The following is a 24,902-nucleotide window of genomic DNA, read 5'->3' as shown; positions in this document are numbered from 1 at the left end:
GCGCCTGGCCAATACCATATTTTCTTTATCCAGTCATTGACTGATGCGTATTTGGGCTGGTTCCATATTTTTACAATTGCAAATTGTGCTGCTATAAACATGTGTGTACCAGTATCTTTTTCTTATAATGACTTCTTTTTCTCTGGATTGATACCTAAGTGGTGGGATTGCTGGATCAAATGGTAGATTTAGTTCTTTAAGGAATTTCCACACTGTTTTCCATAGTGGTTGTACTAGTTTACATTCCTACTGACAGTGTAAAAGTGTTCCCTTTTCACTGCATCCACACCAACATCTATTATTTTTTCATTTTTTTGACTATGGCCATTCTTGCAGGAGTAAGGTGGTATCGCTTTGTGGTTTTGATTTACATTTCCCTGATAATTAGTGATGTTATTTTTCCATGTTTGTTGGCCCTCTGTACATCTTCTTTTGACAACTGTCTATTCATGTCCTTAGCCCACTTTTTGATGGGATTGTTTTTTTCTTGCTGATTTGTTTGAGTTCCTTGTAGATTCTGGATATTACTCCTTCGTTAGGTGTATAGATTGCGAAGATTTTCTCCTACTCTGTGAGTTGTTAATGCTGCTGATTGTTTTCTTTTGCTGTGCAGAAGCTTTTCAGTTTAATTAAGTCCCATCTATCTTTGTTTTTGTTGCATTTGCTTTTGGATTCTTGGTCATGAAGTCTTTGCCTAAACCAATGTCTAGAAGGGTTTTTTCTGATGTTATCTTCTAGAATCTCTATGGTTTCAGGTCTTAGATTTGAGTCTTTGATCTGCCTTGAGTTGATTTTTGTATAAGGTGAGAGATGACGATACAGTTTCATTCTTCTACATGTGGCTTGCCAATTATGCCAGCATCATTTGTTGAACAGGGTGTCCTTTCCCCCGTTTTTGTTTGCTTTGACGAAGATCAGTTGGCTGTAAGTATTTGGCCTTATTTCTGGGTTCTATTTCTGTTCCATTGCTCTATATGCCTATTTTTATACCAGTACCATGCTGTTTTGGTGACTATGGCCTTATAGTTTGAAGTCAGGTAATGTGATGGCCTCCAGATTTGGTCTTTTTGCTTAGTCTTGCTTTGGCTAAGCAAGCTCCTTTTTGGTTCCATACGAATTTCAGGATTTTTTTTTTTTCCTAATTCTGTGAAGAATGATGGTGGTATTTTGATGAGAATTGCATTGAATTTGTGGATTGCTTTTGGCAGTGTGGTCATTTTTGCACCATTGATTCTACCCATCCATGTGCATGGGATGTGTTTCTATTTGTGTCATCTATGACTTTTTTCAGCCCTGTTTTGTAGTTTTCCTTGAGGGGTCTTTCACCTCCTTGGTTAGGTATACTCCTAGCTATTTTACTGTTTTTCTGCAGCCATTGTGAAAGGGAATGAGTTCCTGATTTGATGCTCAACTTGGTCGCCGTTAGTGTAGAGCAGAACTACTGATTTGTGTACATTAATTTTGTATCCTGAAACTTTGCTAAATTCATTTACCAGTTCTAGGAGGTTTTGGAATGAGTCTTTAGGGTTTTCTAGGTATGCGATCATATCATCAGCAAACAGTGACAGTTTGACTTCCTCTTTACTGATGCCCTTTATTTCTTTCTCTTGTCTGAGGTCTCTGGCTTGGACTTCCAGTACTATTTTGAATAGAAGTGGTGAAAGTAGGCATCCCTGTCTTGTTCTAGTTCTCAGGGGGAATGCTTTCAACTTTTCCCCATTCAGTAAAATGCTGGATGTGAGTTTGTCATAGATAGCTTCTATTACCTTAAGATATGTCCCTTCTATGCTGATGTTGCTGAGAGTTTTAATCATAAAAGGATGCTGGATTTTGTCAAATGCTTTTTCTGCATCTATTGAGGTGATCATGTGATATTTGTTTTTAATTCTGTTTATGGGGTGTATCACATTTACTGACTTAGGTATGTTAATAACACCATCCATGCACCCCTGGTATGAAACCCACCTGATCATGGTGGATTATCTTTTTGATATGCTGTTGGATTTGGTTTGCTAGTATTTTGTTGAGGACTTATGCATCTATGCTCATCAGAGATATTGGTTTGTAGTTTTCTTTTTTACGTCCTTCCCTGGTTTTGGTATTAGGGTGACACTGGCTTCATAGAATGATTTAGGAAGGACTGCCTCTTTTGGAAAAGTATCAATAGGACTGGTACCAATTCTTTCTTGAATGTTTGATAGAATTCAGCTGTGAATGTATCCAGTCCTGGACTTTTTATTTGTTGGCAATTTTTAAAATTATCATTTCAATCTTGCTGCTTGTTAATGGTCTGTTCAGAGATTCTATATCTTCCTAGTTTAATCTAGGAAGGTTGGATATTTCCAGGAGTTTATCCATCTTCTCTAGGTTTTCTAGTTTATGTGTGTAAAGGTGTTGATATTAGCCTTGGATAATCTTTTGTATTTCTGTAGTATCATTTGTAATATCTCCCATTTCATTTCTAATTGAGCTTATGTGGATCTTGTCTCTTCTTGGTTAATCTTGCTAATGGTCTATCAGTGTCATCTACCTTTTCAAAGAACCAGCTTTTTGTTTATCTTTCCTATATATATATATTTTTTTTTGTTTCAATTTCATTTAGTTCTGCTCTGATCTTCATTATTTCTTTTCTTCTGCTGGGTTTGGGTTTGGGTTTGGATGGTTGTTTCTCCAGTTCTGTGAGGTATGGCCTTAGATTGTCTATTTGTGCTCTTTCAGATTTTTTGATGTAGGCATTTAATGCTATAAACTTTCCTCCTAGCACTACTTTTGCTGTATCCCAGAGGTTTTGATAGGTTGTGCCACTATCACTGTTCAGTTCAAAGAATTTTTCAATTTCCATCTTGACTTCCTTGTTGACCCAATGATCACTCAGGAGCAGGTTATTTAATTTCCATATTTGCATGGTTTTGTGGCTTCCTTTTGGAGTTCATTTCCAATTTTATTCCACTGTGGTCTGAGAGAGTACTTGATATAATTTAGGTCTTCTTAAATTTACTGAGACTTGTTGTGTGGCCTATCATATGGTCTATCTTGGAGAACATTTCATGTGCTGATGAATAGAATGTATATTCTGCAGTTGTTTGGTAGGCTGTTCTGTAAATATCTGTCAAGTCCATTTGTTGTAGGGTATAGTTTAGGTCTATTGTTTCTTTGTTGACTTTCTGTTTTGATGATCTGTCTAGCGCTGTCAATGGAGTATTAAAGTCCCCCACTATTATTGTGTTGCTATCTCATTTCTTAGGTCTAGTAGTCACTGTTTTATAAATTTGGGAGCTCCAGTGTTAGCAGCATACATATTTAGAACTGTGACATTTTCCTGTTGGACTAGTCCTTTTATCATTATATAATGCCCCTCTTTGTTTTTTCCTAACTGCTGTTGCTTTAAGGTCTGTTTTGTCTGATATAAAAATAGTGATCCCTGCTCACATTTGGTGTCCATTTGCATGCAGTATCTTTTTCTACCCCTTTACTTAAGTTTCTGTGAGTCCTTACTGTTAGGTGAGTCTACTGAAGACAGCAGAAACTTGGTTGGTGAATTCTTATCCATTCTTCCATTCTGTATCCTTTAAGTAGAGCATTTAGGCCATTTACATTCAATGTTAGTATTGAGATGTGAGGTACTTTCTATTCCTCATGCTATTTGTTGCCTGAATACCTTTTTTTAAAAATCGTATTATTGTTACATAGGTCTTGTAAGATTTATGGTTTAAGGAGGTTCTATTTTGGGAGTATTTCAAGAATTTCTTTCAAGATTTAGAGTTCCTTTTAGCAGTTCTTGTAGCGCTGGCTTGGTAGTGGTGAATTCTCTCAGAATTTTTGTCTGGAAAAGACTGTATACCCTCCTTCATTCATGAAGCTTAGTTTCACTGGATACAAAATTTTTGGCTGATAATTGTTTTGTTTAAGGAGGCTAAAAATAGAACCCCAATCCCTTCTAGCTTTGTAGGGCTTCGCTGAGAAATCTGCTGTTAATCTGATAGGTGTTCCTTTATAGGTTACCTGATGCTTTTGCCTCACAGCTCTGAAGATTCTTTCCTTCATCTTGACTTTAGATAACTTGATGACTATGTGCCTAGGTGATAATCTTTCTGTGATGAATTTGCCAGGTGTTCTTTGAGCTTCTTGTATTTGGATGTCCAGATCTCTTGCAAGGCTGGGAAAGTTTTCCTCAATTACTCCCTCAAATATAGTTTCCAAACTTTTAGAGTTCTCTTCTTCCTCAGGAACACCAACTATTCTCAGGTTTGGAAAATTAACATAGTCCCAAACTTCTTGGAGACTTTGTTCATTTAAAAAAATTTTTTTTTTCTTTGTCTTCGATGGATTGGGTTAATTCAAAAGCCTTGTCTTCAAGCGCTAAAGTTCTTCTGTTTGTTCGATTCTATTGCTGAGACTTTCCAGCGCATTTTTCATTTCTCTAAGTGTGACCTTGATTTCTAGAAGTTGTGATTGTTTTTACCTATTTCACTAAAGAATTTTCCTTTCATATTCTATATTATGTTTTTAAGTTGGACTTCACTTTTCTCTGGTGCCTCCTTAATTAGCTTAATAATCAATCTTCTCATTTCTTTTTCTAGCAATTCACAGACTTTGTCTTGGTTTGCATCCATTGCTGGTGAGCTGGTATGTTTTGGGGGTGTTAAATAACCTTGTTTTGTCATATTACCAGAATTGTTTTTCTGGTTCTTTTTCACTTGGGTAGGCTAAGTCAGAGGGAAGATCTGGGATTCAAGGACTACTGTTTAAATTATTTTGTCCCACTGGGTGTTCCCTTGATGTGGTGTTCTCCCACTTCCCCTAGGAATGGGTATTCCTGAGAGCCAAACTGTAGTGATTGTTTTTGCTCTTCTGGGTCTGGTCACCTAGTGGAGCTACTAGGCTCCAGGGTGGTACTGGGGAATGTCTGTAAAGAGTCCTGTGATGTGATCTGTCTTCAGGTCCTACAGCTGTGGATACTAGCACCTGCTCCAGTGGAGGTAGCAGGGGAGTGAAGTGGACTCTGAGGGTTCTCGGTTGTGTTTCTGTTTAGTCATCTGCCTTGTAATTTTTAGACTGAAGAGTAGAATTAAGAAACTTACTAGGATTATTTGCTTTCTAACCTACAACTTGCCCTTAAATTCAGGCTGAGCACATAGTTTTTAAAAATTAGGAATTAAGTCTCTGGCAGAATTTGCTGTCTTCCTCTAATGTTAATTTTTCTTTAGTAATTTTTGGTCTGTTTTACAACTTCTGCAAATATATAAATTGTACCTTCTTATGACTTAATCTGGTAAAAATCCACTATTTTAATAGCCATAATCCCAAGAGTCTTAAAACAAAATGCGTAGGTATGGCTAACATTAATATGTTCCAATAACAGTAATGTTTATCTTAACTGCTTTTATTTAAAGAAACATCTTTATGGAGGGCTAACCACAAAATTAATAACATTACAATGGAATTTCAGAATTCAAAGTATTTTGGCTAGTATGTCCTAGTTTTTATAATTCCTAGACTTGTCCAACATCGCACAGCTGAAAAGTTGCACGTAATAACTGAAGCCAGTGTCTCCAAATCTAAGTTCCATAAGTTCATAAGCTATAGCACATCAAGGACCAAGTTCAGAGTTAGGTTGTGTGTTCAACTGCACCCACTGTCCCCATCCTTCTTCTCCTGACTAGGAGGCTACAGCTAATAGATTGCCTCTGTTAATTACAGGGTTTGTAATCCTTCTCAGTCACATTTCACCTTTATGACTCTTCACTTACCCAGCTATTGCTCTGGGTTCAAGATGTAGTTCACAATGAGGAATATAAAGAAGGACAAAGAGACAGAAGCTCCGTAGTTTTTCATGAGGCACTAGTTAGACTTCCCTTTCCTTCTCCCAAACTACATAGTCCCATGATGGACAGAAGAAGCAGTAGCTACACTTAGGAGTTCCTTTCATAACCTCACAATTTGAATAACTAAAGAAATACTAGATGAACATAAACTTATACTATCACATACTTTCGTATTTTAAATTATTTTTTAATAATAACTTTGCAACAAGTTACAACTACTGTAAAGTAGGTAAAAGGGGTACTTTGGACACAATGCATTTTAGAAAAGCACCAAATACACATTATAAAGTAAAATAACAGAAAAAAAAAAAAGGCGATTCAGGTTTTTGTCTCATCTCTATCATTTAACAGCTGAGTAGTTTTTCATGAATCATTAACTATATAGTTTCCTCAAGACGTCTATCCTACAAAGATGTCCTCAGGACTGAAAGACATGAAAAATATAAAAATACTTCGCAAATAACGAACATTTTCTAAAAATGTCAGTTATTTCGACAAGCAAACAATATACAAGGCTGTAAACAAGAAGGAACTATTCTTCCTTGTAATCCCTCTCAAACATTTTAAAGTTATATATTTATAACCGGTAAAATGTGCAATCAAGTAATGGTTTTGAAGCTAATTTCAGTATTTAGCTAAGTAACATTTCAACTAATTATTACACACTGATGAGATTATTTCTTGATCACAATCAGTGAAACCTTTGTAAGAGACTATTGTAAACAGGTAGAGAAAAGCCCTGAGGAAGAATATGTAGGACAGAAAAATGATTTCTCTTGTAAAAGGGACAGAGGTAGGGTTTTCTATTCTCTGCTACTTCAGACTGCAAGAGGCCTTATAAACAAAAGAAGAAATGAAACAATTAACTTGGTTTGTACAAATTCTAAAGTAAAATGACCAGCTGAGGTATCTCAGTAGCTTTTCCTTCTTTTGAAAACACAGAATTTGAATATGGATTCATGGGTACGCCTATTTAATGTTTTCATATACAATATATTTACTAAGAGAAATTTCATACCTCACTACAAGATGCAACTGCTCTGTGTAAAGGTGTCAACCATTTGCTGTCTTTGGCATTAACTCTAGCTCCTGCAACAAGAAGAAAAAAATAAATTGAAATATTGTACATAAAATATTTTTAATAAATCTCCTGAAATAGTAGTTATATATAATCCAAATTGGATAAATGACAATTGAAAAAAAACTTATTTTTTATACTTTCTGCTGATAAAATTACCCTTAGAATATAAAACAAAATTAGCCTTTTAAATTGATATAATTGTCCAATAAAGTCTTAGTTTTTTTATTTAAAACAAAATAAACATCATTTTATATATAGGTTAGAAAAGCCACCTTTATACAGAGCATACCCAAGGTAAAAATCAGACCCCATTTTAGAATGTGTGTTAAAAAAATCAAATAAATGAATATAAGAATATACTTAGAGATAAAATGTAGACTATTTTAAAGTCTTCATTACATTTCTTTACTAATGAATATATCATGCCATAAGGTAACATGATAACATCAAAATAGTTTTCTAGCCATGATTTAAAACACATTAGTACTATAAAGTTATTGTATAAGATAGAAACAATGGTTACAGACTTGGAAAAATAATTGAGAAAGAAATGAACCAACTCATGTCTTTCTAGGTTATACCTAAAGCTTAAGAAAGACATTTTTTTAAACAAATCAATTTCGTACAGTTGTTTAAAAATCATTAAGTCAATGGACAAAAATTAACCTTAATAGAATGCAAACACATTAAGACAAAAAAATTTACATTATTTGAGGACAGAATAATTTATCTCCCATATTAAATCCAAATCAAATAAAAGCAGCACATGCATGGTAGGATAATTCTATTAATATATCTAAGTAGAGAAGAAACAGCCCTGGTTCTTGGAAGTATAGAACTGGCTGATAGATCCTATCCTATAAGCAATCCTAGATTTATATCCCAAATCCTAAATCACTCATTTTCTAAATGATGAAATACAGGTATACAAAATAACCTAACGTCGGGGTCAACTATAACAGAAACAAAGCTTCATACTTCCTAACGCTTACATTATTTCTAAGTTTTGAGTGTGAGGAGTCAGGGAATAATCAAGTGCAGTGACTTCAAGTAATGCCTTCAATTAGTAGCTCTGGGTCTCTAAGTACTTGTGTGATCCCTCTGAACCCAAGTTTCTTCATCTATAAAACAGATTTAATAGTACTTTGTTACAAAGATTAACATATAATAAATGTGCCTAGTACATAACAGCAAATATGTTAGAGGTAGACTTTAAAGCCTTGAAAAATGAGAGAAAATAAATGAAATGGAGGTGTAAGAAACATCCACAAATGTAGTAGTTGAGATGCTGAGAGTAGCTGAGTTCGCTGTGGGCAGTGACAGTGAGGACACAAAGAATCAAGAGCTAATTACAGAGCTTTGAACAATGCTCACAGTTAGGCTATGGAAGAAGGAAAGGAAGACAGCAAATAAAGAACCAGTCAGAGAGCATGACATACCCATGTAATAAATATTTGGGCAACTATCTGCCAGGCACTGTGGAACCCTAGATGGTTAAAACACAAACTGCGTAATCACAGTAATGCCAACGTTTGTTTTGGGTAGAAGATGGAATGTAGAAAGTACACACATGTGAAATGTTTGCCAGCTGGAAGCTGGAACCCTAGAGATAGTGAAGGAGAGACACAGAAGCTAGAGTCTTTCGTTTTCCCACTTATCTGCTTAGGACTTCAATGGTTCTCTTTAAGCCCTGTGCCTCTTTCTACAGGTTTATATTTATGTGCACATGCATATCTATACACAGTAGAACGGAAAGCTCTGGCAGTAAGGCCCAAAGGGTATCAACACAGACACCTAGTACAGACAGTATCCTGAATCAACAAAGGCAAAGAAGAAATGAGGTCTCATGAGGGATGCTGAGAAGTCTGATTCAAAGTATTAATTAGCAGGAGAATAGAAGGGCACGGGGGCTCATGACTGTAATCCTAGCACCTTTGGGAGGCTGAAGTGGGCAGATTGCTTGAAGACAGGACTTCAAGACCAGCCTGGCCAACATGGTGAAACCCTGTCTCTATTAAAAATACAAAAATTAGCCAGATGTGGTGGCCCGCGTGCACCTGTAAGTCTAATTACTTGGGAGGCTGAGGCAGGAATTGCTTGAACCCGGGAGGAAGAGATTGCAGTGAGCCGAGATTGCGCCACACACTCCAGCCTGGGCAAGATAGTGAGACTCCGTCTCAAAAAACAGAAGATGGCTGGCACAAAAAACTGAGGAGACTCTGTGCTAATAAAGATCTGAAAACAAAAAGTAAAAAAGCAGTAATTGTATGACTAATACGCTTTACTTTTATGTAGAAAAAGGAAGAGATAATTATTTTTATCTTATCACACAATGGTCCCCCTTTGTCTCACTTTTCACAGCTTGTTACCCAGTCAACCATGGTCTGAAAATATTAAATGGAAAATTCCAGAAATAAATAATTCATAAATTTTAAATTGCTCACTGTTCTGAGTAACATGATGAAATATGGCACCATCCTGCTCCATCCATCCAGGATGTGAATCATCCCTTTGTCCATTGTATCTTGCATATGCCATTCACCCTTTCCTTATGGGACCCTCTTGATTATCAGATTGACTATCATGGTATCATAATGCTTGTGTTCAAGTAACCCTTACATTACTTAATAATGGCCCCAAGGTGCAAGAGTAGTGATGCTGGAAATTTGAGTATGCCAAAAGAAGCAGTAAAATGCTTCCTTTAAGTGAAAAGGTGTAAGTTCTCAATAAAAAAGAAATCATGCTGAGGTTGCTAAGATCTACAGTAAGAACAAATATTCTACCTGAAATTCTGAAGAGGGAAAAAGAAACTTGTGCATAGTATATAGGGTTCAGTACTATCTGAGGTTTCAGGCATCTACTTAGGGGTCTTGGAACATACCTCTTCAAAAGGGGGAACTACTGTATTTGCTTAATATGCATAAAGAAACCCTACAGGAATGCTAAGATATTAATAAGAGAGGGTGCTTATACGTTTGTGTTGGTGGTGGGAGGCACACTGAAAACTGGGCATATGGCAGGTACTAGGGTAGTAATGCAACTTTATATTGTACCTTTAAATATGTATATATTGGCCGGGTACGGTGGCTCACGCCTGTAATCCCAGTACTTTGGGAGGCGGAGGCGGGCGAATCACCTGAGGTCAGGAGTTCAAGACCAGTCCGGCCAACATGGTGAAACCCGTCTCTACTAAAATTACAAAAAAAAAATTAGCTAGGCGTGGTGGTGGGCGCCTGTAATCCAAGCTTCCAAGCTACTCGGGAGGCTGAGGCAGGAGAATCACTTGAACCCGGGAGGTGGAGGTTGCAGGGAGCCTAGACCGTGCCATTGCACTCCAGCCTGGGCAACAAGAGCGAAACTCTGTCTCAAAAAGAAAAAAAATAATAAAAAATAAAAAATAAAATCATACATTTCTTCTAAGAGCCTAATCAAATGTTTTTAATTCCTTGGAAAATAAAGGTCAACTATATGAGAAATCAGGGATATATCTGAGGGCACCAACGAAACAATATTCCCCCACCCACATTAGTTAACTAACATGTGATTTACAATATAAACAGATAAATATGACACAGTAACGTACACTACAAGAGCAGTAGTTGGCTGTGTGTTCCTGTAAAATGAAAAACAGTGTAAAAGCAACAAACATAGCAGCACACTTCAGATGGTTCGGATTCCCAGAGCTCATGTCAGTGGGCTTTCTAAAGGTAAACAGAGTTCTGTTCCACACAGAACACTCCAAAGTTATCTATATATTCATATATACTTTAAACGACAAATTCATTCTAGAAATGGAAAAGACATTTCCAGAATATAGTTAACTAGTTCAATAGCTAGTTGGAGTATTAAACACCAGCCACAACAGCTAATAATGAGGATGGAGATGCAGAGGAGGCAGGGAGAAATCATACCCACTTAAAACAAAAAACAGTCTTTGTAGAGAGAAATAAAACCAAATGTCATTAACCGCCTCTGGTGGCATAATCACATGCCCTCTACATGGTAGAAGATGGTATTTGTGGTTTATAAGGATGACCTTAAGTAACCAAGAGAAGATTAATTTCTTTGCTATTTCCTACTCATTAAGACAGAAAAGAATATAAAACAGCAGTCCCATGTCATTTGTTGAAGTTAGGTTACTGGCATAGCCTGTGGTGCGAAAAAGCACTGCTAAGAAACAAAAGACAATACACATAGCAATTTAAGAAAGATACCATCAGTGAGTACTATAAACCAATATTTACAGAAAACTTACATGCCAGAAGCAACTCATTAAATTCAAAATGGTTATGTCCAACTGTATAATCAATATTTTCTTCAACAAGTCTTTCCTTGTCCCCCACAAATCCACGTATACCAACTGAACTTTCCCTTAAGATAAACGGCCAGAGCCTATCCTCACACATATATCTGAATTTAGATTCACCTTTCTGGAGTAGAGATGTGATTGAGTTTCTGATATTACATTCAATAAATAACACAACTAAAAATCAACTGCAGAATCATCTAAACAGGTTGTATCCATTTCATACCACAGTTATAGATTATATAGAAAAACCTAGCTAATCAGTTTCCTCTCACCCAATCTTTTCACATAATATTTCACCCATATAAAAGTGCACTCTGAAACAATAGTTTTGTAAAAGAAAAGGTTACCTAAATCTAGAATTAAATGTCTAGCTATTTGGAGATAAAACATAAATTCAAAAACAAAAACCTGATTTACTTACTTACATTAGTCTAGGGCTCTAGACAGCAATGCAGTTGAAGAGAGGTCTAACCTTGTGAAGACACAGTCATGGGTTAGTGGAAGGAACACTGGAGCAGGAGAGATATGTGATCTCATAATGGCTGTATAACTAGTTGGCTATGCGACCTGGAACTGTTTCCTGGGGCCTGGGTCTTCATTTTGTAAATCATAATCCCTGCTCCTAGGCTGTGTGTGTGGTGAGGTGAGGGGGAGGTGGATATGAATATGTATGGATGGGAGGGGGTGAGGATGGGCCCTGGATTTAAACAACAAAGGGCACTCTTTCTGAGAAGTTCTACAGTCAGCAATTCCATTAGGAGTATCCCATTTGACTCCAGATTTCATTTTGCAAGGAAACTGATTGACTTATTTTCTCCTAATCTAATTGGTTACTAAGTTCTTCCAATTCTTTGATTTTTGAACCTCAATTACAGCTGACCCTTAAACACTGGTTCAAACTGCATGAGTCCACTTATATGTAGATTTTCTTCCATCTCTGCAACCCAAGACAGCAAGCCCTCCACTTCCTCCTCACCTTATTCAATGTGAAGATGACAAGGATGAAGATGTTTATGATGATCTGCTTCCATTCAATACACAGTGTTTTCTCTTTATGATTTTCTTGGTATTTTCATTTTATTGCTTATTTTATTGTAAGAATACAGTATATAATACATATAACATGTAAAATATGTGTTAACTGTTTATGTTATTAATAAGGCTTTTGGTCAACATTAGGCTATTAGTAGTTTTTAGGGAGCCAAAGGTTATATTCAAAGTTCCTATTGTGTTGGGGTTGGGGGAGTCAGTGCCCCTAACCTCCACATTGTTCAAGGGTCAACTATACCTGTAAAATAAAGCATTGTGCTAAATCATCCTTATGATCCATTTCCAGTTATAACATTCTATCCTATTTTGGAATATTCAGAATAAATTATTTCATACTTATTAAACTTTGTCAAATGGTCTGAATGTTTGCGTTCCCCCAAAATTTATGTTAAAATCCCAACCCCAATGTCATGGTATTAGGAGGCGAGGTCCTTTGTGAGGTAATTAGGTCATGAGGGCAGTGAATGGGATTAATGCCCTTATAAAAGTGGCCCAAGAGCGCTCCCTCACCCTTTCCACCATATGAGATTATATTAAAAAGACTGCTGGCTATAAATAAGAAGTGGGCCCTCACCAGATACCAAATCTTCTGGCATCACGATCTTCCCAGGCCCCAGAACTGAGAAAAATTTGTAAGTCACTCAGTCTGTGATATTCTGTTATGGCAGCCCAAAAGGACTAAGACGCTTCACTCTAACATTAAAAAGATGAGGTAGTATCTTTATAATCTATGTTAGGGGTCTTCAAACTACCATCCACAGGCTTCAAGCCACCTAATTTGTAAAGTTTTACTGGAACAGAGAAACATCTATTCAATTTAAATATTAAATATGTAGCTTTCACTACGACAACAGAGTTGAATAATTGCCAGAGTCTGTATGGCCTGTAACTAGTATCTGGCCCTTTACAGAAAATGTAAGCCAACCTCTGATCTAGGCTAAGAACTTGATAGTAGGTACTATTAAAGTTATTGCTAACTTCATACATGTTTGTAATAATTATAATTAGTCTCACAAATCATTTTCCAAAACTTCTATTTGCAGAGAATTGTTTTCTTCTTTGCTCCTAAATCACAGAGGAGATAGTCCATAACCAGTGAGCTGGGCCAGAAGCCAAGTACTTTTATCCCTCTTCCCAAACTAGAAATAATGCTTTTCTTTGGCTACCTAACAGTGCCGTGGCAAAAGGTTCAGATTTGGTTTTCAGGCTCAGAGTAGAATGAGCAAAAACCAATGACATTTCCACTTTTCCAACTATAATGCTGAAAAAAATAGCTGCTGCACTGTATCTTTTAAGAGTGTTGTGGATACCAGCTATTGTGGGTTTGTTCAACTCCCAACCCCTGGCAACTCAGAATATGACTTTAATTGGAGATAGAATCTTTACAGAGGTAATTAAAATGAGGTCATTAGGGTGGGCCCTAATACAGTATGACTGGTGTCCTTACAAGAAGAAATCTGCAAAAAGACATGGACAGAGGGAAAATAAAGGGAGAAGACAGCGATTTTACAAGCCAAAGAGAGATACCCTGAACAGATCCTTCCCTCACACAGCCTTCCAAAGGAATCAATCCTGACAGCACCTTGATCTCAGACTTACAGCCTCCAGAACTTTGAGTAAATAAATTTCTATTGTTTAAGAAGCCCAGTTTGTAGTACTTTGTTACAGCAGCCCCAGCAAACTAATGTACCAGCACTGAAGTAAAAAGAAGAGACACATACTTTAGGTTTCATTCTTAATGCCAGAAACATCAGAATGGTGTTTTCTCTTAAGGAGAGTATTTTTTATAAAAGACCAATTGAATGAATTTTTGACAAATGCCTTCCACAATGCAGTCATTTAAGGACTTAATACTTACTGGAGGCAGTCTAAGGTCTGAGGTACTGCTAACCATATAGTTTTGAATGCAAGCATTAAGTGAATAAGCTCCCAAACAAAATATCTATACCTCAGTGGCCAGAAAATAGTCTTTAAAAGTTCTTCAATAAAAGTGACTTCACATGTAAATTTTACTAAAAGCTAAATAGGTGGTCAGGAGAGGAGGGTGGGCACTATGGTGAGAAGAAAAGAGGAATATTCTGATTACGGCAGGATTAAGAACACGGATTCTGTAGTCAAACTGCCTGGATCTGAATTCTGGCTCTAGCTTTTACTAGCAGTACAAAAACTTTGAAAGTTTAAAAGCTAAATGCCTTAGTTTCCTTATAATAATACCTTCACAAATTTAGGATAAAATGAGACTAGTGAAATGGCTAAATTTAACAGTATTTAAAATGTAATAAGCTCACTGTTTGCTATTATTTCACCCCATTCCATAATAATTATAACATTAATTCCAGTGGACTCTAGTATTACTATAGATTCTATGGATGTATTCACTTGTTTGATTACAGGTGCCACGCCAAAAATTATACCTCTCATCCACAAATCTTAGAGTTGTATCACGTACAAATACTTGGTTTTTGAAGAATTTAATTCTGGACTGCAAGTTAAAGAAAGTGAGTAGTTTTACTCTAAAACAAGTCACCAAAATATAAGAGAGAATGAGAAGAGATACCATCTTCAATACAAAAAGGAAACAGTTACAACCACAAACCAAACTATGAATTATTTCTATCAATAACAGTGAAATGTGTACCAAACTGAAGGACACTGAGTCAAGTGAAGCTTCTTCAGATCTTGGGAAGGTTACCGAGTCCTCTAAAAAGTCATGTTTGCATGTGTGTCCCATTTGCTCCTTTCTCTCTGCTGTGTCCTAAAATCCCTAAAAATCTTTCAGACAATCTAGAGCTGTCTGGGTAATTCACAGGAAAAGCACCTATAGAACTCTTAACCTCACATTGCATAAGAATAAAGTGGGGCAGTGCTAAAAAAGAGACCAAGAAGGCATCTTTATTAATTTTTTACCCAGCTGGAGATGAGGGAGAGTAACAGCCAATCACCAGCAGATTACTACCTAAGAACCCACTGACCTAAGAAGCTGCTGAGCCAGCCCAACTACCTGTGGTACATCAACAAAAAAAGGAAACTAAATGATGAGAACATATGGACACACAGAGGGACACAACACACATTGGGGGCCTATAAGAGGGTGAACGATAAGAGGACAGAGAGGTTCTGGAAAAATAATGGGAACTAGGCTTAATATATGGATGATGAAGTAATCTGTACAACAAACCCACATGACTTAAGTTTACCTATATAACACACCTCGCATGTACTCCTGAACTTAAAATTTGGTTTGAGAGTTATTTGAAGAAACAAACCTAACAGATCCTCACTTTTTGCCCCTTCCTTTCTGTTCTGCAAAGAGGATATTCCTCAAAGATATGTAAGAATCTGAAAGCATCCAGCATAGGACTAGGACAAAAATATACAGAGTAGAGTAAACTAGGAGAAATGCAGTTGGAAAAAACCATCCCAGAAAATAAGAGGATGAATTCATGAGCTACTCTATATACTCAACTTCACTCAAATTTAAGTTCTGAAGAGGAGACCTCAAAGAAAAGTTACAAGAAAGAGATAAGACAATGTAGAGAGACTATGAGAGCTAGCTGAGTTTGGGGAAAAAAAAGAAAACTATTAAAGATAAAAAACTAGAAATAACAAAAAGTAGGATAAACATGACTTAAAATGGTCAAGAATTTGAAGCCAAAGCCAGAGAATCAATCTTTAAAAACAGAAGTCAGAGCATGTTAATCCACTCCAAACAGAACTCTCCATTGGTTTTCCACATCACTTAAAGGGCCAAGGCAACACAAAAGAGTGAAACAAATTGGAGAAAATATAAATATCCTTATTTCCTAATTTTTAATTACAAGTCAGATATAATAAAAACCTGAAATATGAACACAGAAGGAAATGACTCTAAAATAATCTCAATCTTTGTATTTTTTTATGTTAGAGAAATATATTTAGAGAATATAGAACTCTTGCTATAGATATTGAAGTAGTTTTTAAAATACAAAATTACAGTAACTGACTATTGTATGTTCTTATGAAAGCATATGACTTTTATATAATGCAATCTTACACGACTTTTATACAAACAAGCATTGTTTCATATTGCTTAATTTACTTAAGATTATACCTACCTGCTATTACAATGTGGTGTTGCTAATTAACATGAAGTGTAAACACCTACACTAAATTTTCATTACTAACTATAAACAAATTAGCCTAATTTTGTTGCCTATATTTCTCTTCATGTATTTTTTTCTCATCTTTACCTAGAGAACTGATCAGATCAAATATCTAGTTTCAATTCTAATTTATAACTCAACTTACCATAATTCATTAAAAGGCTGTTTTGATGGATCCAGAATTTAAAATTAGGGTTATGGAAATCAGTCAGTTTAACTTGGGCCTCAGCAACCATGGCATTCAAACCAAATTTAAGCAGAACTCCTGGAGCATCTATACAGAACCTTATAAGTCTATATACTATATATTGTCTGAAGACTATTCTTCTGATATTTATTCTGAACTAAAATTTGGATACGATTAGTCTTTTAATACCCTGCTATTCTGGAAATCTATTTCCAACATAAAACTAAGAATTCATTGGTTAGCTTATACTTGACTTCTAAAATGTGTAGTATATCTTCTGTAACACTGTCCTAATCAACTTTTAATTTAAAGAGTTAATAGGAATTTAAAATGGATATAACATGAATGAACTGAAGAAATATCCACCAATCAAAATTCCTTCCTGATCAGGTTTCTGGTTCAGATTTCAAAATCTCTCCTGGGCTGGGCATGGTGGCTCACAGCTGTAATCCCAGCACTTTGGGAGGCCGTGGTGGGTGGATCACCTGAGGTCAGGAGTTTGAGACCAGCCTGGCCAACATGGTGAAACCCCATCTCTACTAAAAATACAAAAATTAGTTGGGCCTGGTGATGCATGCCTGTAATCCCAGCTACTCGGGAGGCTGAGGCAGGAGAATCATTTGAACCTGGTAGGTGGAGGTTGCAGTGAACCGAGATGGTGCCACTGCCCTCCAGCCTGGGTAACAGAGCAAGACTATGTCTTAAAAACAAAAAACAAAACAAAAAAAACTCCCCTGGTTCCTTCCTCATTTATATGAAAGGATATTTTTATAAAAGGCTATGGGAGTTATCCTCTATAGTGTCAACTTTTATAAGTTAAATACACATCCTGATTACTACCTATCTTTTTGTTAGAGCTCTGTTATCCATAAATTACAGGAGCCCTTACTATTTCCTGAGGGGAGCAAATAGCTACCCTGTTCAGGAAGGTACTTATATCATATAAAGCTTTAAAGGCTGTTTCTTGATTGTAGAATTTAAAACATATAAATACACTTCTCCAGAGTATATAGAGTCTATTTTTTTTTCAACCTTTGTCTTTCTAGATTGTGGAAATAAATTATTTTTCATTTTCCCCCAGTAGGTAAGTCATTCCTTCCTCTTTATCATTTCAGAATGTAATAACTGGACTTCAAAACTGATAGGGGAGAATTTTTAAGAAAGCATATCTAAAAGCCACAGAGAAGATAATTCCTGATATCAAGGAATTTATTTACTTGGCAGAACCAAAAAAGTGAAGGAAAAAATAGAAATGCTGCTTAAAAAAAAAATAGCCATAATTTTGAATACTATATGCCAGGGACTTTTCTAGGTATCTTAATGACATAATCTCATTTGCTTCTTTAAGCCTATAAAATTTATATTATTCCCATTGTTTTAGATGAGGAAGTTGAGGCTCAGAGAGCAAATAAACTTCAAAAGATCAAAAAGATAAAAGATCATGGAGGTGGTAAGAGGTAAGGCCAGGACTGTATCCAAATCTGTCTGGCAAAAGAGCTTGTGCCATTCACACTATCTGTAGTGTCTCTCATGGCAACACAAAGCCTGGTTTATTTCTTTATTTTTTTTGTTTATAAGTAGAAAGCTGAGGTTCTAGTTCAATAGAAATCTAGCCTTGGATTTTACTCCAGCTAATTTTACTCCAAACCCAAGTAAGTTTTTGTTTTATTTTTCCTAAATTACAGCCTAACTGGTAAGTCTAAAGAGAAAAAAGTCTAAGACCCTGAGTTGCACTCAAAGACAAATCATTCGCCTTCTTTCCCTTTCCACTTACCTGATACCCTTCAACCTTTAACTTCTACCCATTCCCACCTGTCCCATTCTCATTTCCATTAAAGACTTGAGAAACAGACCAAAATGTAAACAAATTTCTGAAAAGGAGACACAGTCTAAGCTTATATTGCTATAATCACCATCCCAGGCACTTTAAATAAATATGCTAGGAAGGCAAAGTAGACTAACTGTCTGCCTTCTTGGAGTTTACATTCTGGAGGAGATAAAATGACAGTAAACAAGTAATTTAAAAAGGATGTCAGGTAACAATAAACACTAGGAGAAAAGATAACACAGGCGAGGGGGATTAGGTGGTAGTGGTAGTGACCAAGGAAGAACTTGTTGATGATGCGACATCTGAGCAAGGACATGAAAAGGTTCATGGTGTAAGTGGCTGAGGAAGGTTTAAGGCTAAAGAAACAGCAGCGTGAAGAACCAGAGGTAGAAGGCAGCCAGTGGGGTTAGAGCAGAGCAAGCAAAAAGAGTAGCAGGAATTCAAGTCAGAAGAAATCTGGGGTGTGGAGATAATGTACAGCTCTAAGGCCAATGTAAAAACTTAATTTTTTTTTTATAGAGAACTGAGAACAACTGAATTCATCTAAAATTGTATTTTTCCTTTGAAAAATAGCTACATGAGCTATATTACCTCTTTAAACTTTTTTGGCTGGGCGCAGTGCCTCACACTTGTGATCTCAGCACTTTAGGAGTCCGAGGCAGGCAAATCACCTGAGACCAGGAGTTCAAGACCAGCCTGGCCAACATGGTGAAACCCCATCTCTTACTAAAAATACAAAAATTAGCCAGGCCTGGTGCCACACACCTGTAGTCCCAGCTACTCAGGAGGCTGAGGCAGGAGAATCGCTTGAACCCGGGAAGTTGCACTGAGCTGAGATCGTGCCACTGCACTCCAGCCTGGGCAACAGAGCGAGATTCTGTCTCAAAGAAAAATTAAAAAAGTATTTTTTAAAGGTAAGTTCAAATAGTTTTTTATACAAGTATCATGGTTAATTTTACACATGATTTGTACTTGGATTATTCAGAAGAAACTAAGCATTCTCTCAAACGCTTATTTCACAGCTGACATCTAGATACTATCGTGCTCATGATAAGACTCATTTGACTATCATACTTACAGAAACCAGAAGTCAACCTTCTACAAGTAACTAAAAATCCTTGTTGCAAACATTCACTTTTAAAAGGAAGGGATTAATAAGTCAACTTTGAGCATTTGAAAAGTTTCTCCTGGGTGTAAAAATAAAAAATGAAAAAAAAAAAAAAAAAACCCTTCACGTGGAATCACATAAAATAATCTTTATGACAAAACAAAAATAATCAGAATTCTGTGTTAAAATAAAAAATGCAGCAGTAGACTTCTTATCCAAAGTCCTAAACTGTTTCTTGGATGATGTTTGTATAGAAAATTCCATAAACTTGTGTCTCATTAATTTATATTATTAAAAGAAATAATTTTTGTCAACCTCCTCAGTTCTTATCTTGAGTAAATTTTAGCTGAAAATTAATAAGGAACAGGCATCTTCAGGGAAGTACATCAGCGGTGAAATTATTCATAAAGAAACTAACAAAATACTAGCTAGATCCATGTTTAACCATATTTAATTTTATATGATCATGAAATCTGTTATAGAAATAAGGTATTTTTTAAAAATCAAATTGATTCTTAAATTTTTATGAATTTGCAATGGCAAAACTCTGGGCTATTATTTAACGAAATCTTCACACGAAATTTCTCTCTCTGAGCCCTCCTTTCCACAAACTATCAAAGGAATACTACTACTAATCCAATTTCATTATGCATGTATGTATGCAATTTGGCAATAGAAGCTCAAATCAATGACATATATCCTTTCCCAATAAATATCACTACAATCATCTGGCTATAACAAAAGTATTTCTAAACTCTGTCTGTCTGCTTGCCTTTTTTGGGACTGCAGGTAGTCTGACCACAATAGGAGCTATTCTATCATAGACAGTTCTAGTATTACTTCATATTATAAAGACTTAAATAGTTTAGAAAAAATAATAAAGGAGTATAATTGACTAAAAGCATTTTACAGGCCCTCAAGCAGGGTTAGATAAAAGCTATTTAAACACAAAAATCTTGTTGGCATTGCCTTCAAAATATAGCTACTATCAGACTATTTCTTACTGTCTCCACTGTTTTATTTGGTATAAACCACCATTACCTCCACCTAGGAGAACTGCAACCATCTCCTATAATTCTGTGCTCAATGAGGCCTACTATAACTGTTCCATATAATACCCTATATAGGCCAGGCATGGTGGCTCGCTCCTGTAATCCCAGCACTTTGGGAGGCCGAGGCAGGCAGATCACCAGGTCAGGAGATCAAGACCATCCTGGCCAACATGGTGAAACCCTGTCTCTACTAAAAATACAAAAATTAGCTGGGTGTGGAGGCATGTGCCTGTAATCCCAGCTACTCAGGAGGCTGAGGCAGGATAATCACTTGAACCAGGGAGTTGGAGGTTGCAGTGAGCTGAGATCGTGCCACTACACCCTGGCAACAGAGCGAGACTCCATCTCAAAAAGCAAAAACCAAAAAAAAAAAAAAAAAAAAAAAAAAAACCAACCAAAAAAACCCGCTATATATAACGCTTATCCCACTCCAATTATCCTGATCTACCTTTTCATTTTTTCAAAGCACTCATCATCATTTAATATACTATAAAATTCACTTGTATTTATTGCTTGTTTTTCCTTATCAGAGTATAAGCTACAAGAGGGCAGCAATCTTTGTTTTGTTCTTCAATGTACTCTAAGCACCTAGAAAAAGATATATGATCAGTATTTATGGAATGAATATAAAAATAAGTTTCAGCTGATAAAACAAATATGAACAGGTCATGCAGTAAATAGTCAATTATGATTGAGAAACATTAAGAATAACAAAAATATACATAATGTGTTCTTATTACTCAGAGGTTACCATACCAGATAAAATAAGAAGTTCAATGATTTCTGCATCTCCAAGATAAGCTGCAGCGTGCAATGGGGTTCGCTTTTCATTGTCCTGTGATAATAAGGAAAGGTGGGAAATAAGTTTTAAAATAAGGTTAATTTTAATAATAGTTTAAATAACCACAACACCAACCCCCCCCCACACCAAACCATTATTAACTATCAACTTATTACTTCTATAACTCTAGCTTAGTCTGCAAGTCCCAATAAAAAAAGGATGTGACAAGCCTGGGCAATCCAGCAAGACCTTGTCTCTACAAAATTTTTTTTAACAATTAGCCAGGCATGGTAGCATGCACATATAGTTCCAGCTAGGAGAATCACTTGAGCCTGCAAGTGAATGAGGCTGCAGTGAGCCATGACTGCGCCACTGCACTCCACCCTGGGTAACAGAGCAGGACCCTGTCTCTATTAAAAACAAAAAAACAACAACAAAAACACAGGGTATTTCCTTGCTGAGGCAAAAGCCTAAAAAAAACTTGACCTTAAAATAGTGGTATAAAGTCCAGCAAAGAATAAAAATAAAAATCTAAAATGACAAAGAAATAGCAAGACTCTCTTTGAATAAAGATGCTTGTGCTGCTGATATATACAGGAAAATTTTACTTCATACTAATTTTTTTGTCAATATATTTCCGCAGTTTTACAGTTTAGAACTGTTAACCTAATTGAATAAAATAAACTTTAACAAACCAAAAGATTTGCTTATCAAAATGTTTTCACAACAGTACCCTTAGGGGCAAAAAGGGAAAATATTTTGGGGGATTCGACATTATACTTTAAAGCAATTTTAGGTTTTTTCATAACATTCCTGCTAGTTTTACTTTCATCTCCAAAATATATTCACGTCTGTTTCAATATAAAAGATACATACTCATCCAAATCTTCCTCCAGGAAAAGAAGCTACCTCTAATGCATGTTTCATGGACCTCCTACCAGAAAACAACAGTGCTCTCCAGTTCAAGATGCAAGATTTTAGAGTAAGTCACATTCAGGGATTTTTAATTCACAGATACCCTATCTAAAGTTACAACAGAGTATTACTGACTTGGCTGCATTTGAAAAAAACTGTTCAGAAATACTCACATTGAAACTTACATCCTTCATTTTTGATAAAGGCTTTTGTGACAGATTGTTAGTTGTTTTCCACTATGTTCTTCCTTTTGTCCACGGGAATAAAATTTTAGCTGGTTACTTAGCCACCCAGTGAGAGAATACATTCCTAGCCTCCCTTGAAGTTGTTGCTTGGTGTGGACCAATGGTATGTGAGTGGAAATTAATAATGGGCACAACTTCCAGGTCATCTTCAACTTAAAAGACAACTACTCTAGGCCGGGCACAGTGGCTCACGCCTGTAATCCCAGCACTTTGGGAGGCCGAGGTGGCGGGTGGATCACGAGGTCAGGAGATCGAGACCATCCTGGCTAATACAGTGAAACCTAGTCTCTACTGGAAAAAAAAAAAATAATAATAATAATAATAGCCGGGCGTGGTGGCGGGCGCCTGTAGTCCTGGCTACTTGGGAGGCTGAGGCAGGAGAATGGTGTGAACCTGGGAGGCAGAGCTTGCAGTGAGCCGAGATCGCACCACTGCACTCCAGCCTGGGCGACAGAGAGAGACTCTGTCACCAAAAAAAAAAAAAAAAACAAAACAACTACTCTAGAACGGGGCTAATTGTTTCCCGCTTCCCACAGGCTGGAAGACACATGTGAAACTGAGCCCCTTTGACCACGGAAATGTAGGCCAATATACTAGCACGCTGTCAAGCAACAAGATGTGGAATAAATAATCCTACAGAAAAGAGCTGCCTTACTCAGCTTGGACCACTGACTTTCATGCTATTAAGATAAATAAACTTATTTAAAGTAGGTACTATATTTGGGGGACCTCTTACCATATTAGAATACTAATACAGTTTTCAAGATTTAAACAAATGAAAAATTATACTTCATTTTGTAATAATTTTCTTGTTTAGGAATCCCTTAATTACTTAAAGAAAAAATAGTTGGGCCATTGAGAATTAAAGTAAAAACCTGCTTGCTAGGCAAAAGAAGGATTAAATATCTACAGGCAATCCAAAAAAGGCTTAGCTGTAGTATGTGATGCTATTGGGAGGCTGTGGTCGGAGGATCACTTGAGGCCAGGAGTTCTACATCAGCCTGGGCAATATAGTGAGACCTCATCTCTACAAAAAATACATAAGTAAATAAATTAGCTGGGCTGGTGGCATGCACCGGTAGTCCTAGGTACTCGGCAGAATGAGGTAGGAGGATGGCTTGAGTCCAGGAGCTTGAGGCTGCTGTGAGCTATGACCATGCCATTGCACTCCAGCCTGGGCAACAGAGCAAGATCTTCTCTGGCGGGGGGCGGCGGTGGGGCAGGGGGGCAAATGTGTGTAACATATAATTATCACTGGTCTCTTCAAACATTTCTTCCTATAATTTTAATACTACTTTTGTCCTTAAAATAGTAACAGGTGTTCCAGTAAAGGGAGGTTGATATAGTGCCAATAATGTTAAATTGTTCAGTAAGCTAAGAGTTCTTTCTCTTACCACAATTAGCACAAGACCTTGTTCTTTATTCCAATATATACCACCCCAGGAAACAGAATGCTCTACACAGAAATTATTCAACAAACAATTGTTGAAAGAGCTAATGCAGAACCACTAAAGTAACAGAATACATGCAAAGATGTGTCCTAATTTAGTCATTTTTTTTAAGAAAGGATACTTTGCCTAGGCTTTTCAGCGTTACTCATTAACACAGCAAACTTCCTAGAGTGTTTATGATCAGATTTAGTCAAATTGAGAAACATCTATTGCACCAGATAAACTACACACATAGCACAACAACACAGAAAGTGAGTCATCTGTGTGTGAGAGAAGTCTGGAATTCTATGACTCAATGCCTCTCGAATCCCATTAATGTGTTTTATGATTCATATGAACACAGTTTTTCCTCTCTGCAAATCAATTTGAAGAAAAGGGAGAAATAAACCTGGCTAATTTTGAAAGAAAGAATTTATATATCATATTTTACTACAGTTAAACATTGAAAATTAGGTAATAAAATATTTAAGATTTCTTTCAGCAAAATGTATTACAATTAAAAAGTGACGATCCCCTTAGACACAGTAATTCCATTTTAAGGCTTTTTTAAAAAAAGCCAACATGTGTCCAGATAAAATGACTAAGTATATTTATTGAATCACTGTAGGAGGCAAAACGCTAGTAACAACTTAAATGCCCACTAAATGGTTACCTAAAATTATAAAACACAAAAAACTCTTAATCTTGATTTAACTGACTCACATGATTAACCAATATCCTCGGCTTCCTGAGTAAAATTAATAGATAACTTTGGCACATTAAATATTCTGAGTAGTAGTTTACCACTAACAAGCCTACACAGTTTTGCTCCCATGATGGGGTATGTTTATCAAGGGTAAGCTGTGTTTGTTACCACAACTGAAGAATCAATAAAAGCAAACTACTGAAAAAAGGAAAGTGCTATTGAATTGGGTATGGCTGAGGCAAT

General features: G+C 36.4%; 1 protein-coding gene and 1 long non-coding RNA gene across 20 annotated transcripts in view; one reads left to right on the top strand and one right to left on the bottom strand.

Moving 5' to 3' along the window:
• ANKRD28 (ankyrin repeat domain 28) overlaps positions 1 to 24,902 on the bottom strand; it is a 197,917-nt gene that overhangs the window by 75,656 nt on the left and 97,359 nt on the right. For 12 of the 19 annotated variants that reach the window (XM_063722569.1, XM_063722572.1, XM_054552558.2 and 9 more), the window contains 2 exons: positions 21,339 to 21,417; positions 6,844 to 6,914 (listed from right to left, as the gene is read on the bottom strand). In XM_063722569.1, coding sequence (XP_063578639.1) covers positions 6,844 to 6,914; positions 21,339 to 21,417 — 150 coding nt within the window. Of the gene's footprint in view, positions 1 to 6,843; positions 6,915 to 11,640; positions 12,265 to 21,338; positions 21,418 to 24,902 lie in introns of those variants that run through there. The other 7 variants (XM_054552557.2, XM_054552561.2, XM_054552563.2 and 4 more) reach the window with 3 other exon arrangements.
• LOC129058635 (uncharacterized) lies at positions 12,712 to 23,351 on the top strand. Its single transcript, XR_008523899.2, has 3 exons — positions 12,712 to 12,897; positions 22,260 to 22,345; positions 23,060 to 23,351. It is a non-coding gene; the product is annotated as an uncharacterized LOC129058635 (long non-coding RNA).

Source organism: Pongo abelii, chromosome 2 (genome assembly GCF_028885655.2).
Source record: "Pongo abelii isolate AG06213 chromosome 2, NHGRI_mPonAbe1-v2.0_pri, whole genome shotgun sequence".
Lineage (NCBI taxonomy): Eukaryota > Metazoa > Chordata > Mammalia > Primates > Hominidae > Pongo > Pongo abelii.
This window is presented reverse-complemented; position numbering and strand designations above follow the sequence as displayed.